Source organism: Capra hircus, chromosome 1 (genome assembly GCF_001704415.2).
Source record: "Capra hircus breed San Clemente chromosome 1, ASM170441v1, whole genome shotgun sequence".
NCBI classification, from domain to species: Eukaryota; Metazoa; Chordata; class Mammalia; order Artiodactyla; family Bovidae; genus Capra; species Capra hircus.
This window is the reverse complement of record NC_030808.1, coordinates 110,130,903-110,147,587: the sequence shown is the minus strand read 5'-3', so window position 1 is coordinate 110,147,587 and position 16,685 is coordinate 110,130,903. Positions and strand designations below refer to the sequence as shown.

General features: G+C 39.4%; 1 protein-coding gene across 1 annotated transcript in view; it reads left to right on the top strand.

The window, feature by feature from the left end:
• The window catches only part of LEKR1 (leucine, glutamate and lysine rich 1), a 199,498-nt gene extending 183,066 nt beyond the window's left edge, over positions 1 to 16,432 (top strand). Inside the window, exon 11 of the mRNA XM_018050376.1 lies at positions 14,939 to 16,432. Within this exon, the coding sequence (XP_017905865.1) occupies positions 14,939 to 15,352 (414 nt within the window). The 3' untranslated portion in view covers positions 15,353 to 16,432. The remainder of the gene's footprint in view (positions 1 to 14,938) is intronic.

The following is a 16,685-nucleotide window of genomic DNA, read 5'->3' as shown; positions in this document are numbered from 1 at the left end:
GCAGGGATAACCAGGGGCCATTTTATAGTCTGCCAACTCAGGGCCTCTGAAGGTAACTTTGGCAAGAGAAGCTAGACTAAAAGTGAAGACCGAATATCTTTTTCACACAAAAGCAGCTACATTTGGAATTCTTCCTGCTTGTTGGTTGTAACAGGAAACCACTCAGAGATGAAATTTTTTTACATGCAGACTTTGGAAAGAGACAAGATACTGAGCTGGAATATAAATGATCATAGATCATTACTGGGAAATAGAAAGGGATTGTAGCAAAAGTAAAGTTACCTTGGGACATGGCTGAGGGCAGACTTCCCTAGAAGTTAGACAATTACAACTGAACTGTAAGAGTAAATAATTAAGACTGCTTCTCTGTTTAAGAATGCTAAAGGCCAGAACATTCTTATTAAATTGGAAATGAATTAATACAAGTGATAGGAATTATGAGCCAGAAAGAACTGAGGTTGTTAGCATGTAAAGTAAAAAGTACTACTTTTTGTGACCATGCATTCCAGACACTCGAAATTTCCCAGGTTCTGGAGGAAAAAAGCCTCATTTAAGTGGAGAATAAATTCCCATTTGAAAGAAGATAAATTAATAGTCTAATAAGAAAGCTAATTAAAGAGAGGAAAACCCCACTCTCATTCAGGAGGCCAGAAAATAGGTAGGACTTTGTTTTTAATTGTGTAAAGAAAGTTCTCAAGGATAGGAGGAAAGCCATAGCCTCCAAAGGGCAAAATGGATATTCCTCCATGGAGCAGGGATTAGTGGAGTGCTGCCACAGAAACAAGGGTCAAGAAGGTGAGGCAACAAAAGGTTCAGGTCAATAAGAAGAGAAAAAATAGGAAGTAAAACTATATGGGAAATTTAAATGTAAAAAAGGGGCTCCTGAAATTCTTTACAAGGAAAAGACACAGACATCAAAAATTGGAACAATTTAAAAAAAAATAAGAAGCCAGAAAAGAAACATAATATGGTAGAGAACAGGACAGTATCATTTAAAACCAGCTTAAAATAGATCCCGTGCTTTTTGCTGCCAGTTTTTCTTCCTTACTAGCTCCATATGAGCTCTACCAAGACAGTGTGGCTCCATTGTTTGGGGCCTTGGATCCAAAAGGAGAATGTGAAAAACAGATCAAAGTAAAGCCAGTACAGAGAGTTCAATGTTTTTGTTGACTTAAAACTATAGATAAAGAAAACATAAGGGGCAGAAGTTTTAAATTTCCCACTTCCTATAGTTATCTAATGAAGATGAAAGATATTGAAAAATAGAAGGTAATGCTTTTGGTTAAACATAAATGATTAAATGCATATGTTTATCTCTGCGTCCATCCCCAAATACCACTAAAATGACACTAAATTAATTAAAAGTGAATAAATACATAAGGTAAAAAGAACAGGAAAGGAGATGACATTTGATGAAAAAAATGTTGACCAAAATTTGGAAAACCGGAAGTAAGGTATGGATGAGAGATAATCAGCAGGCTATGGATATTAAAACCTAATGCTTGTGGAGAGTGTGGAAGTCCATGGAATCCTAAAAAGGAGCAAACCCAATCACATTACAAAGGCTCACCAAATATCTCTCAAAGTGGGAGAGAAGAGTAGATCTGAAAACAGGGCTGTTTGAATGTTTTTTAAAGGTGCAAACAGATGCTTAGATGCCCTCTGCAACCCCAGGCAGCCTCCACCTACCATCCTGGCAGGATACTAAAGGTTTACACTCTAGAAAACCTGAATGCAAGAGTCTTTGGACTTGAGGATACACAAAAGTGGGATATGATATAAGGCAAGAGCTAGAGTGAAGGTCTGTATATTTCAGGGTGAGACCTCCCAGTCCCTGTCACCCACTCACTTCCCAGAACACAGACAACCAAGCTTATATATCAATACCCAGGAAATTAGAGGAGCCCTCTGTGGTAAAATGAGCTAGCTCAAAAGAAGATACCTCTGGCTTAGGAATAAACTTAACCAATGAATTGAAAGACTTATACACTAAAAACTGTAAGACACTGATTAACTGATTAAAGAAAGTTTAAAAAAAGAAAATACCTCTGGGTGCCAACAACTATTAGTACCTCTGAACACTGAATAACTTTTTTTTTTTTAATTTTTAATTTTTTTAAATTTTAAAATCTTTAATTCTGAATAACTTTTAATTAAAAGTTATATGCATGTCCAATGAAACATATACCAGTAAACAAGCCCTTACCTAGTAGGCACACAGAGTTTCCAGTAACATTTTGAAGACTCATTTTTAAACACAAAAGTCAAAAATAACCTATCATTTGAGGAACACTTCTAATATGAAAGACAGAATCAGGATCAAACAAATAAGCAAAAAAAGAACAATGTGGGAAGAAAAAGTGTCAAAAAAGAGCATAATTCATATCCTTAGAGACAAAAGAGAAGATATTATATCTATGAAACGTGAACAGAGGGCTATAAAAAGAGAACAGAAATGAGTATCAAAGTACAAGAACTGAAATAAAAATATAATATTTGGCTTAAATGATAAAAATGAAGAAATAACACAGTAGAAGAAAAGGTAACAAGATGGAGAGAAGAAAAGAATATTAGAGGATCAAGCCAGGATATCTAATACTTCATTAATAGGAGTTCCAGAAAGAGAGAACAGAGAAAATGGAAGGGAGAAAACTATCCAGGAATTAATCTACTCCAAAAATAAATTTTCTAAGTACTGAAGGGGATTTCTATATTGAACAAGTCCACTCAGCATGATGGATGGCAAAGCAAACATACCAAAGCACTTCATCATTAACTGTCACTACTTTAAGGATAAACATAAGGAATTTAAAACATTAACGAAAATTATTTCCAATCTAGGATTCTATATCTTGCCAAATGATCAATTAAATGCAAGCGTCAAAGATATTTTCAGACATTCAGTTCAGTTCAGTTCAGTCGCTCAGTCATGTCCGACTCTTGCGACCCCATGAATCGCAGCACACCAGGCTTCCCTGTCCATCACAACTCCCAGAGTTTACCCAAACTCATGTCCATTGAATCAGTGATGCCATCCAGCCATCTCATCCTCTGTCGTCCCCTTCTCCTCCTGCCCCCAATCCCTCCCAGCATCAGAGTCTTTTCCAATGAGTCAACTCTTCGCATGAGGTGGCCAAAGTACTGGAGTTTCAGCTTTAGCATCATTCCTTCCAAAGAAATCCTAGGGCTGATGTCCTTCAGAATGAAGTGGTTGGATCTCCTTGCAGTCCAAGGGACTCTCAAGAGTCTTCTCCAACACCACAGTTCAGAAGCATCAATACTTCAGCTTTCCTCACAGTCCAACTCTCATTTCCATATATGATCACTGGAAAAGCCATAGCCTTGACTAGAGTAAGCGTCTTTTAATTTCATGGCTGCAATCACCATCTGCAGTGATTTTGGAACCCAAAAATAAAGCCTGACACTGTTTCCACTGTTTCCCCATCTATTTCCCATGAAGTGATGGGAACAGATGCCATGATCTTCATTTTCTGAATGTTGAGCTTTAAGCCAACTTTTTCACTCTCCTCTTTCACTTTCATCAAGAGGCTTTTTAGTTCCTCTTCACTCTCTGCCATAAGGGTGGTGTCATCTGCATATCTGAGGTTATTGATATTTCTCCCAGCAATCTTGATTCCAGCTTGTGCTTCTTCGAGCCCAGTGTTTCTCATGATGTACTCTGCATAGAAGTTAAATAGGCAGGGTGACAATATACAGCCTTGACATACTCCTTTTCCTATTTGGAACCAGTCTGTTGTTCCATGTCCAGTTCTAACTGTTGCTTCCTGACCTGCATACAGATTTCTCAAGAGGCAGGTTAGGTGGTCTGGTATTCCCATCTCTTGAGGAATTTTCCTCAGTTGATTGTGATCCACACAGTCAAAGGCTTTGGCATTGTAAATAAAGCAGAAATAGATGCTTTTCTGGAACTCTCTTGCTTTTTCTGTGATCTATCAGATGTTGGCAATTTGATCTCTGGTTCCTCTCTGCCTTTTCTAAAACCAGCTTGAACATCAGGAAGTTCACGTTTCACATATTGCTGAAGCCTGGCTTGGAGAATTTTGAGTATTACTTTACTAGGTGTGAGATGAGTGCAATTGTGCAGTAGCTTGAGCATTCTTTGGCATTGCCTTTCTTTGGGATTGGAATGAAAACTGACCTTTTCCAGTTCTGTGGCCACTGCTGAGTTTTCCAAATTTGCTGACATATTGAGTGCAGCACTTTCACAGCATCATCTTGCAGGATTTGAAATAGCTCAACTGGAATTCCATCACCTCCACTAGCTTTGTTCATAGTGATGCTTTCTAAGGCCCGCTTGACTTCATATTCCAGAATGTCTGGCTCTAGGTGAGTGACCACACCGTCATGATTATCTGGGTTATGAAGATCTTTTTTGTACAGTTCTTCTGCGTATTCTTGCCACCTCTTCTTAATATCTTCTGCCTCTGTTGGGTCCCTACCATTTCTATCCTTTATCCAGCCCATCTTTCCATGAAATGTTCCCTTGGTATCTCTAATTTTCTTGAAGAGATCTCTAGTCTTCTCATTCTGTTGTTTTCCTCTGTTTCTTTGCATTAATCGCTGAGGAAGGCTTTCTTATCTCTTCTTGCTATTCTTTGGAACTCTGCATTCAGATGCTTATATCTTTCCTTTTCTCCTTTGCTTTTCACTTCTCTTCTTTTCACAGCTATTTGTCAGGCCTTGTCAGACTGCCATTTTGCTTTTTTGCATTTCTTTTCCTTGGGGGTGGTCTTGATCTCCGTCTCCTATACAATGTCACAAACCTCCGTTCATAGTTCATCAGGCACTCTGTCTATCAGATCTAGTCCCTTAAATCAGTTTCTCACTTCTACTGTATAATCCTAAGGGATTTAATTTAGGTCATACCTGAATGGTCTAGTGGTTTTCCCTACTTTCTTCAATTGAAGTCTGAATTTAGCAATAAGGAGTTCATGATCTGAGCCACAGTCAGCTCCCGGTCTTGTTTTTGCTGACTATATAGAGCTTCTCCATCTTTGGCTGCAAAGAATATAATCAATCTGATTTTGGTGTTGACCATCTGGTGATGTCCATGTGTAGAGTCTTCTCTTGTGTTGTTGGAAGAGGGTGTTTGCTATGACCAGTACATTCTCTTGGCGAAACTCTATTAGCCTTTGCCCTGCTTCATTCCGTACTCCAAGGCCAAATTTGCCTGTTACTCGAGGTGTTTCTTGACTTCCTACTTTTGCATTCCAGTCCCCTACAATGAAAAGTACATCTTTTTTGGGTGTTAGTTCTAAAAGGTCTTGTAGGTCTTCAAAGAACCATTCAACGTCAGCTTCTTCAGCATTACTGTTTGGGGCATAGGCTTGGATCACTGTGATATTGAATGAACAAGATCATTCTGTCATTTTTGAGACTGCATCCAAGTCCTGCATTTTGGACCCTTCTGTTGACCATGATGGCTACTGCATTTCTCTAAGGGATTCCTGCCCACAGTAGTAGATATAATGGTCATCTGAGTTAAATTCACCCATTCCAGTCCATCTTAGTTCACTGATTCCTGAAATGTCGACATTCACTCTTGCCATCTCCTATTTGACCACTTCCAATTTGCCTTGATTCATGGACCTAACATTCCAAGTTCTTCCGCAATATTGCTCTTTACAGTATCGGACCTTGCTTCTATCACCAGTCACATCCACAACTGGGTATTGTTTTTGCTTTGGCTCCATCCCTTCATTCTTTCTGGAGTTATTTCTCCACTGATCTCCAGTAGCATACTGGGCACCTACTGACCTGGGGAGTTCCTCTTTCACTATCCTACTATTTTGCCTTTTCATACTGTTCATGGGGTTCTCAAGGCAAGAATACTGAAGTGGTTTGCCATTCCCTTCTCCAGTGGACCACATTCTGTCAGACCTCTCCACCATGACCCGCCCGTCTTGGGTGGTCCCACACGGCATGGCTTAGTTTCATTGAGTTAGACAAGGCTGTGGTCCGTGTGATCAGCTTGGCTCGTTTTCTGTGATTATGGTTTCAGTGTTTCTGCCCTCTGATGCCCTCCTGCAACACCTACTGTCTTACTTGGGTTTCTCTTACCTTGGACGTTGGGTATCTCTTCATGGCTGCTCCAGCAAAGTGCAGCTGCTGCTCCTTACCTTGGACGAGGTCGTGCCTTCTGGTACTTCCCTTGCAGCCTTTCTCAGGAAGCTCCACAATGAGGGAGTAAACTAAGAAAGGAGAAGACACAGGAATCAGGAAATGAGCATTCCAACACAGGAGAGAGGTTGTGGGAATCCCCAGGACCAGGACGATGGTGGGAAGAAATCCAAGGATGACAGCAGTGCAGCAGACTTAGAGAATAACCAGACTGAGTTCAGTAAAAGAATGGCAGATTTTTAGAAGTATGTCTCTGAGGGAAAAAGAAAGAGAATGGATAGATTACATGGAGTGCTTCAATGTGTTGAGAGGATATTTACACTTCTGTAAGTAGATTTAGTGAAAAATTGTTTATCAACACCTAGAAAACTAAGCAGATAAATAATGGGATAATAATAAACTCCAGAAGGGAACTGTGAAAGAAAGGAAATGTAATCATAGTACACTGCATGGCTAAGGTGTACCTATACTTATATACTATAATCATATAAGGTGGAATATAGATTTGACTAAATTGTGGTGGAAATTGGGAAGGTTTTTCAATAAAATTGTGATAGGAGCCTCTCCTAAGGGAGCAGAAACATCTTCTAATGGAAGGTGAAACAACTGTAAGGAAGCTAAATCTTCATCTTTCATTCTATGAAATCAGTAGATAATGACTTCAAAATTGAAAACCATGAGGTAGCTATATAATAACATTATTTAGGACTATGGATATAAATATCATTAGAAACAGCTTAAAAACCTGAAAATGATTATTCCTAGGAGGCAGAACCTAAAAGTGTGAAGAAGTAAATGCTTTATTTCATTATAATATTATAGTATTATTTTAATCTTTAACTATGTATAATAAACTAATTTTTTAAAATAATTTAAAATAATGGAAAAGAGTAAATGATATAGAGGACCTGACAGATAGGGAAGCAGAGGAAAGGATAAAGGACAAAGTTATAGAAGAGAATACAGAAAAGTTATAAGTACAGCAAATAAACAACAGAATATGAAACTTAATGAGATATTTTTTAAGATTAGAGACAATTTTAAAATAAAGACAAAGCAGATTCTAGCTTAAATTTTAGTAACAGGTACCTGAAACATTTCTGTTTATTCTTCAAGTCCAAACAAAAGGAGTACTCTTCAGTGAACCCACAGAATCTACATCCAGCCTAATACAGCTGGTTGTTTTTGTTTTTTTAATCTTTTTCTACTGAAGTAGAATATATATATACTCACATACCTACATATATATGAAGTGTTATATTCGATGGGATGGTCAGAGGTCTCTCTGAGAAGATAATATTCAAGCAGACCTGAAGTAAGAAAAAGAACATTCCAGACAGAGTGAATAGGAAGTGCAAAGGCCCTGTGGCAAGAAGCATCCTGGGAACCTTTGAGAAACCACAAGGAAGTCAGCAAGCATTGCTGGAGCTTAGTGAGCAAGGAGGGCGTGGTAGGAAGCAAGGTTGGAGGGGCCAATTCATGTGGAATCTTTGAAGGCGTTAAAGACTTTGGACATCTTCCAACTTTGGCTTCTCTTCTGAGCATCCCCTGGACTGCAAGGAGATCAAACCAGTAAATCCTAAAGGAAATCAACTCTGAATATTCATTGGAGAGACTGATGTTGAAACCGAAGCTCCAATACTTTGGCCACCTGATGTGAAGAGCCAACTCATTGGAAAAGACCTTGATGCTGGGAAAGACTGAAGGCAAAAGGAGAAGGGGGTGACAGAGGATAAGATGGTTAGATAGCATCACCAACTCAATGGACATGAATTTGAGCAAACTCCAGGAGACAGTGGAAGACAGAGGAGTCTGATGTGCTTCAGTCAGGAGTTGCAAAGAGTCGGACAAGATTTAGCGACTGAAAAACAATGAAGACATTGGATTGTTGGACTTCCCTGGTGGCACAGTGGATAAGAATCCACCTGCCATTGCAGAGGACACAGGTTCAATCCATGATCCAGTAAGATTCCGCATACTGTGGAGCAACTAAGCCAGGAGCCACAACTACTGAGTCTGTGTGCGCAACTACTAAAGCCCAGGCACCCTAGAGCCTGTGCTCCACAACGAGAGGAGCCATCACAATGAGAGGCCCTCACTCCACAACTAGAGAGTAGCCCTTGCTCACTGCAACTAGAGAGAGCCCATGCACATCAGTGAAGAACCAGTACAACCAAAAATAAATAATTTTTTTTAAAGATTTTGGATTGTTTCCTAGGTGTGGTGAAAAGCTACCTGGCAATGTTGAACAAGGGAGTGACATGATTTGACTTATTTTTAGAGAATCACTCTGACTACTGCGTGGAAAATAGGTTGAAGGGGGCAGGGCAAAATGAAAGCAGAAAGACCTATTACAAGGTCCTTGAAAAGGTCTAGAAAAGCATTGTTGGTCATCATCATAAACGAGGTGACAATTGGCCAGATTTGGTATATATTTGGTATATATTTCCTAGGTGGAGGTAACAGAAGTTGCTGATGGGTGGGATGATGAAGAAGGGTAAGAGGGGTCAAAGATAACGCCAAAGTTTGGTGTCTCAACAACTGAGTGAATGGAAGTGCCATTACTAAGATGGAAAACACTAGTTCAGGAATACAATTGGGAGGAATATCAAAAATTTGATCTGGGACGTGTCAACCTTAACATATCTGTTAGATATCCAAATGGAGGTGTTGAATGGACAGTATGTTAAGGGAAGACTGAGGAGAGATACTGATTTCAGAGACATCCACACATCCTAAGCCTTGGAACTGAATGAGGTCACCCAGGGCAAGGACTCTAAGGAATGAAAGTGTCTAAAGAAGGGAGCCTGCAACTTAGACTCACAATCTCCTGTACAAGAATTTTGATTTCAGATAGGTTTTGAAATTCAGTTTTGAATTGTTGAAAGTTAATAAGATGCATATGCTCCTGCAGATCCAGGGTAGCCTCTCCATTTGTTGTTGCTGTTGTTTAATTGCTAAGTCATGTCCAACTTTTTTGAGACCCCATAGACTGTAGCTCACCAGGTTCCTCTATCCATGGGATTTCCCAGACAAGAGTACTGGACTACGTTGCCATTTCCTTCTCCAGGGCATCTTCCTAACCCAGGGATCGAACCCACGTCTCCTGCATTGGCAGGTGGGTTTTTTACCACTGAGCCACCAGGGAAGCCCCTGAGTTTTAAAATTTTTGGTGTTGTCAATATTTTCCAAATGTAAAGTGAAAGTGAAAGTCGCTCAGTCATGTCCAACTCTTTGAGATCCCATGGACTGTAGCCTGCCAGGCTCCTCTGTCCATGAAATTCTCCAGGCAAGAATACTGGTATGGGTTGCCATGCCCTCCTCCAGGGGATCTTCCCAACCCAGGGATCAAACCCAGGTCTCCTGCATTGCAGGCAGATTCTTTACCATCTGAGCCACCAGGGAAGCTCCAAATGTAAAGCCTATTTAAAAAAAAAAAAAGAAGGCCTATTTATTTAGGAAATGTTACTAACATATCTGGTAAGGATGGATTTATGTAAACTCTAAGATTAAATTTTAGGAATACATACATTTGAAAACATAAATAGCTTTTCTGAAAGAAGAATATGCCTAGTTTTAGGATATGCATTTGTTTGTATATTTATTTGATATAGAGAAAAATGGCACATGTTTCTCTGGTAACTCCATTTATGAGAAATCAGTGAGTCAATTAAAAAGTGAGTAGTTCTCTGAACCTAATAAAGAGAACACTGAAGTGTCTTCCAAAGAGTAAAGGGGTAAATGGAGGCTCTCTGCCTTCCAGCTTCACAGGAACAGGGGCAGATGGGGTGGTGGGTGGAGAGGGGCTGTTCTGAGGGGTAGGGGCCTCAGACCAAGGGTCTCCAGTCATGGAGAGGGAGATCCAGGCAAAACTGTCTTTCACGTGTTGGAGAGTCAGCCCTGGTATGGAGTATGGATGCCAAAAATTTGACAGAATGAGAAAAATATGGAGAAACTGTTTTTGTTGTATCTAATTAATGTTAATTAAGTCTCAACTAAAATTAGCTTACTGACTTGGAAAGTAAATCCTGAACACTATGTCTTCATGGCCTCTTCCTCTCCATTCTAAAATCTGCTCTTGAAGGCTATCAGTTCAAGGGACTATCGCCCTCGTCTCTTCTGTTTTAGTATGTCTCCCATGGTTATTTCACAGTGTCCATTATGTTTGCAAGCATAGAAAACAATTTTAAGAACAACCCGCCTAACATCCATTTTGCTTCTTTCCTGGAAATTTATTCAGATTCTCCTCCCTGCCTTACCAAAAGGCCATTTCCACTGCAGTGTTTTGGCTGATCAGATTAGTTGAACAGAAGTCTTAAGTGGAAGGTTGGGCACATCCTTTGCTAACACCCACTCATCTTTCTGGTTTCCACACCTTTTCCACAGAGTCTCTTTCACCTCAGCTCCCCACCCAGTTGGCCAGCCACCCACTCACCCTGGGAGAGATCTAGTTTGGGTTGGTGGAAACTGTAATCTGATCACTGCATGACTGGTTCAGAGCTCACTGGGTATAAAGCATGAACAAAGACACCTATCTGTGCTGCTTCTTCACTGAGAACTTGCTTTCCTGGCATGTTCCCCCCAAATTATGCCAAATACAGCGGATTGCCATCATAAATGGAATTCTCACCTTCAGAATGATCAAGTTATCCAGCAAAGCCTTGCCTTGCTTCTTCCACTGTGTTTGGAATTGAAAGCAATCCAGCTGTCTCTAAGGATAGAAAAGAAAACAAACATAAAAATAAACCATTCTTACATTACAAAGAGTGGGGGAAATTGACCATTTTTTTTAATACTAGAAATTTCATACAGATGGTGAGCTAATTTATATTTTCATTTTGACATTTATTTTCCCAGTAGGAGTGCAATTAAGCCATATTTTAAGTCTGTTCAGCGTGGCCATCATCTGAAAATATTGTAGGCATATCTATAGATAATGTTCTCACCCAATTGGCATGGGTTAAGGACTCAGGAATGCTAGCTCCCCTTCTCCTCGACCACCCCAACCAAGGGGCACTTGGGATATGAACCTGCTGCATGAAAATTGACCTCCTGTCCTTCCTTCTTCCTATCCCTCCCCACACAGGGCTACTTTCTACAGAACTGGCAAAAGGATCTTCCTTTATTGTAAATTTGACCATGCCAGCTCCTGCTTAAATAAATCTTTCAAGACTGCATATGGCCCTCAGAATTGAGTTAAAACTCTACTATTAGCAGGTTGTCAAAATCATCCTTGATCTGATCCTGCCTGCTCTCGCTGCCTCAGTCCTGGTCTCTCCAGTTCTCTGCACTCCGCCCTGGAGTCATACTAAGCCATGTATCTTCCCAAGATGTGACTCTCCCTCTCTCACTGCCGGGCATTTGCATCACTGCCCACTCTGCCTGGAAAACCCACTGCCCCTCTTCATCTGACTCATGCCTTCTTTTCCATTTTGACTTACAGTTTAGTTGCAATCCAGTGATAACACTATTTTGCCATATTAAAATATGGCCAAAGATGCTTTTACCTAAAACTTTTCGAATGCTGTAGCTTCACTGATTATTCTTGTATTTGCCCATGATTTTCAGTCTTACTGAACATATTCCATCTTAGATATTTTCCCATGTTGTTCAATGAAAATAGATATTAAAATTCCACAACAACCTAACCTGACAAAAACATCAGCAATTCCATCTACCCACAAGTAATGATTCTTTTCACATATGGAACTTTCCACTAAAGTATCTCACTGACTCTGGCCACATCCGTGTGTGCTCCTGTCATGCCCTGTCACATACACTCCAACTCTGAAACAGCAATCCCCCAAACTTGATATGTTCTATTTCATTTATTTATTCCACAACTGAATAAATTCTAACAGCTGAACTACAAAATTGAGTTATAATCCAAATTTTAAAGAAGGTGGGTAATACTAAGTGTCAGAGGAGATACAGATATTGTGAGATTCATCTGAGATTTCTTAGTGTTTACAGCAAAGACAAAATAGTAGACCTATCTTTGGATCCTATTCTCAGTTTAGAGGTTCTCTCAATTTGGGGAATAATAAAAGAAAGAGAATTTGTCCTTTGTTCTGGAAGCAAATAGCCTCAAAGAAGGATGAGTTCCAGAGCAGTGGGCCCCAGACCAAGGTGGTCAGCAGTGCTTCCAAAATTCAGTCTGGAGTTGGCAGGTACTTTGCTCCCACTGTCCTTGTTACCGGGACATCTTTGGGTTCACTCCATCTTTTCGTTTTCTCCTTCAGTGGAGTTTCTCCTTGCCTGAAATGGCTTTTGAGTAACTTCCTTTGAAGATGTTTTCCACAGCGTACTACTCCTTTCCTTTGAGATTGGAATTTATTTTGTAAATGGATTGAGTTTTCTTTTCCTTTTAATGAGAGCCCTTGTTGTCATATCGTCCATCACTTTATCCTTCCATATTTGTGCACCTTTTATTCGTGTCACCCATTTATCGACCACGTTGTTAACTTCTATAATTTTTTCTCTTATATATTTAAATAAAATTAACTCTTTCCCATAGCTTTCTTATTCGAGGAAATTTCTGTACTAATTTATTTAAGGCCTCATAAACCTAACCACTTCAATACATTTTGCCTGCTTACTCTACTAGTAGACAAAGAACAAAATGCATTGATGATTTTCCCTTTTAAAAGAAAGTTTAAATTTAGAAAAGTTGGACAAAACCAGATGCAATGTCTTACTGTTTTTTATTGCTTCCTTGTTCTGGAACAAAATGGCCTCTGCCTGCTTGATATAATTAATTAGACCCTTAATTTAGGCATAAGCAGCTTGGAGCTGGCTCTAGTGGCAAGCAGGGGCCCCACCATTTCAAAGCTGGGTTACTCTCAGCAAATTACAAAGCAAGTATGGGCTTCAGTGTCTTTCTTGGTCAAACATAATTGTTGGGAGCAGAAAATGAGAAGACACCTAACAAGGCACTTTATTAACCTCTTCTCTAGCCCTCCTCCTGCCTTTTCAACAAATATTTCAGGAAGAGTTAAGGAGAACCAGATGATAAAGCCACAAACACCATCCTTGGTCTCCTGTTCCTTAAAAAAAAAAAAAAAAATTAACTGAAATTGAGTAACTAACCCCTATTATTTTTTTTTAAAATATGTGAATATGTGGATCATGTATGTCTACTGCTAATATATGTAAATAATGAGAGTTTGTTTAACCCAGACATGCCGCTGATTTTATAGAATATTAGTGTGCAACTGTTAATCTGGAATTGCTCCATATTCTTCAATTTTGATTACCAAATTTGGAATCGAATGGAGTTCTGACTGTAATCACAGGAACTCAAATACAGGAAGATGCTACTTTCCCTGATGCTTTGTTTTTAGTTCTACTGACAGCAGATTAGTCAGTGAGCACTTAGGAGGATGCTTTCCACCAAACGTCAGCCTTGGGAATGCCTTGGCTGTTTTTTACAAACAACCTAACCAGGTAGAAAGTCATTTTCAGCTGAAGAATCCTATAGCATGATCACTTTAGCATGGTTACTTATTTGGATATCATTTTCTTTCTTTTTTAGAAATATTTATTTGTTTCTTATGGCACACCGACTCTCTAGTTTTGGCCCCTGGGCGCCAGAGTGTGCTAGCTCGGTAGTTGCTGCCTGTAGGCTTAGTTGCTTTATAGCATGTGGGATCTTCATTCCCTGACCAGGGATGGAACCTGCATCCCCTACATTGCAAGGCAGATTCTTAACCACTGGACCAGCAGAGAAGTTCCTGGATACCATTTTTAGTTATTTACTTTTCAATCTCTTTTCTGAGATCCTGCAGACATGAATGTCAGGATATTAGGGAGATCCAAGACCCAATTTTTACCATGGAGCTTGAAGTAATTTTGATGAATTCCATAGATGAAAGATGGCTATCATTCTTCAACTAGAAATGTAGAGTCTCAATATTTGAAGAAGTTGTAATGATCTCTAGTCACATATTTGAAGTTTATATTTGCTCCACTACTTCCCAGTCAAGTGAGATTCAGTCCTTCAGAGTATCCTTAGACAGCTCTGGCTACTAAAAAATTATTCTGTCTCTTTAACCCCCATTGCTTCTACCCTTGGCTCCAACCTCTGTTGGGGATGTAAGAAGCAGCTCTACTCAAACTTACAATGGCTTGGCAAACCAAACTTTCTTGAGAGCAGGAAATCTACCAACCCACTTATAGGCTCTCTTAGTGACTTGAATATGTGATTGCTAGTGACTTGATATGTGATTGCTGAATGAAGTTCAAAGCAGATTTTGTTCTTCATTTTGATATATATCTCACAAAAGAGCAAATCATCAGTATATTTAAGTTCTGAGAAAGCATCACATAAAATCACTGATTTTATTATCTAAATGCTACAGCTGATATATTTTATTATCTCAATTTTCTAATTTAAGCAATTTTTATCTGTCTTATGTACTGTCTTATGTACCTTCATTATAAAATAGCATAATGACACTACAGATATTTATTAGACATCACATGTGCAGGACAGACTGTCTCAGGCACAGAGGAGTTGAAACCCTACTGAAGTAGGCATTCTGGGTGCCAGCACCACTAACATCTGAGTGACCCTGATTCTTGATTCCTCTTCTGCAAACTGCAAGGGTTGAACCAAATATTCTCTTAAAGTTCTTTCCATCTTCACAAACCATTTGCATTTTTGACTCATTTGTCCCTGTCAGAGAACACAGACCTCTGATTTCCAGTTCAATTATCAATTTATATTGCCAATAACTGTCCATATGTCCACTATTAAAAGCTATGGCTGCTTTTTCTTTCCTTTTTCTCATTTCAGAACACTTTTCTTCAGGAAACAGTGCGTAGAGAGTGTGAAGAACGCTTTGAACTGACGGAGGCTTTAAGTCAAGCCAGAGAACAACTCCTGGAGCTCAGGAAGCTGAGCGGACAGTTGCCACTGTCACCGTGCTCCCTCAGCCAGGGCAGCCTAACCTCCTCTGCTGCAGCTGGGAGTGGTCAGGGAGAGAGAAGGCTTGCAAGACTGAACTCTGAGAAAGTAATCAAAATCCCTGGCCTGCCTGGAGTGTCGAAGCCCACCACTTCTGCAGCCTTTTCTCAGCCCAACAGGGTCAGCAGCTTAGGTTTGCCCACAGTCCCCCAGCCACATCCTCCCCGGGGTCGACCATCTTCAGTCAGTGAGACCAGGCAGAGACTGGCTGCTATTCTGAGGAGGAGACTGAGTCAGCAGTGATGGAGCCGAAGTCAGGGGCAGCTCCACACAGAGTCTCTATCTTTCCTGGAGTCCAGAGCCCCACTGTAATTAAGAATGACAAACTTCAAATTATTACTGCAGATTGAGAATGCATACTTAAGGACATTTTTAACAATTGGACAAGCTAATGAATTGTGAAGCCACATTTTCTAAGAGGCCCTTGAAACTGCAACAGATAATGAAGTTGTTGGTATTCCAGAGACCCAATCTCTGTATTTATGTATTGTGTGTTTCGATGTGCTCTATGAATATGCCCTTTTAGAGATCATAGGTAAAATTTTTCACCCATAGCATCTTTTCTACTTTTTTGCACTATTACAAGCAGATCTATTTCTACACACACACACACACACACACACACACACACACACAAAAGATTATATTGGTTTTGTTGGTGTTTATTCATTTGTTCGTTGAATTGAATAGGTTAAATAGATGAAATTAGCATTCCAAATAGCAAATGAAAGGACTTTAGTCCTTAATTTAATCATTTTTGAACTGCTTATTAGTTCAAATATTCACAAACTTCATCATCACCAAATTTTCTCTATTTCACCTCACAATCTAATTGGTTAATCTAATTTCTTTTTAAGCGAGGTCAGATGTAATGATAGGTAATCTTCAGGAAGACAAAAGGACAACAACTCCTGTTCAAGAAAAAGATGGGTTATTTCTAAAACTATGGAGAAGATTTTAGATAACAAGGAGCCTAGCCATGAAAGTATCATTTGGTAGAGATTTTCTCCATTAAATGCTCTCTGGTACTCCAGGTCAAGTTTTGGGTTTAACTGGTATTCAGTAGCTATTGTGTAGAGAACTAATTCAAGACAGTTTAGTAGAGGCACATAGTGCTAATTTGTGATTCAAATTTTATTACCCCTGAAAATGGTCATCTTGTTAGCATGTTTTCTATTTTCAGAGTGAAAAATTAAAACCAGAAACCAGACCAACTATTTTATATAATCATAAAGCTTTAGGTTCCTCCTGTTTTGTAAAAGGCAACTCTTTACCTTATGCTAGTATTTGTCTATCCTTTTCTCCATATAATAAACATGTATTTTTCTTCTATAACTGATTTTATTCAAATCTTTCATCTGACTGCATCATGGATTCCCAGGCTTCTTACTCTCAGATTAGGATGATACTAACACATGTGAAATATGGCACATGAAACTCTCTGCTGTTTGGCCACCATGTAGATGAGAGAATCTGAAGATACCTGGAATCCCCCCCATGTGCAAAAAAAAGTGTTACTAAGCCAAATCAAGTCTATCTCCAGTTTTTCAAAGGATTGTTCTAATCAATCCTTTCA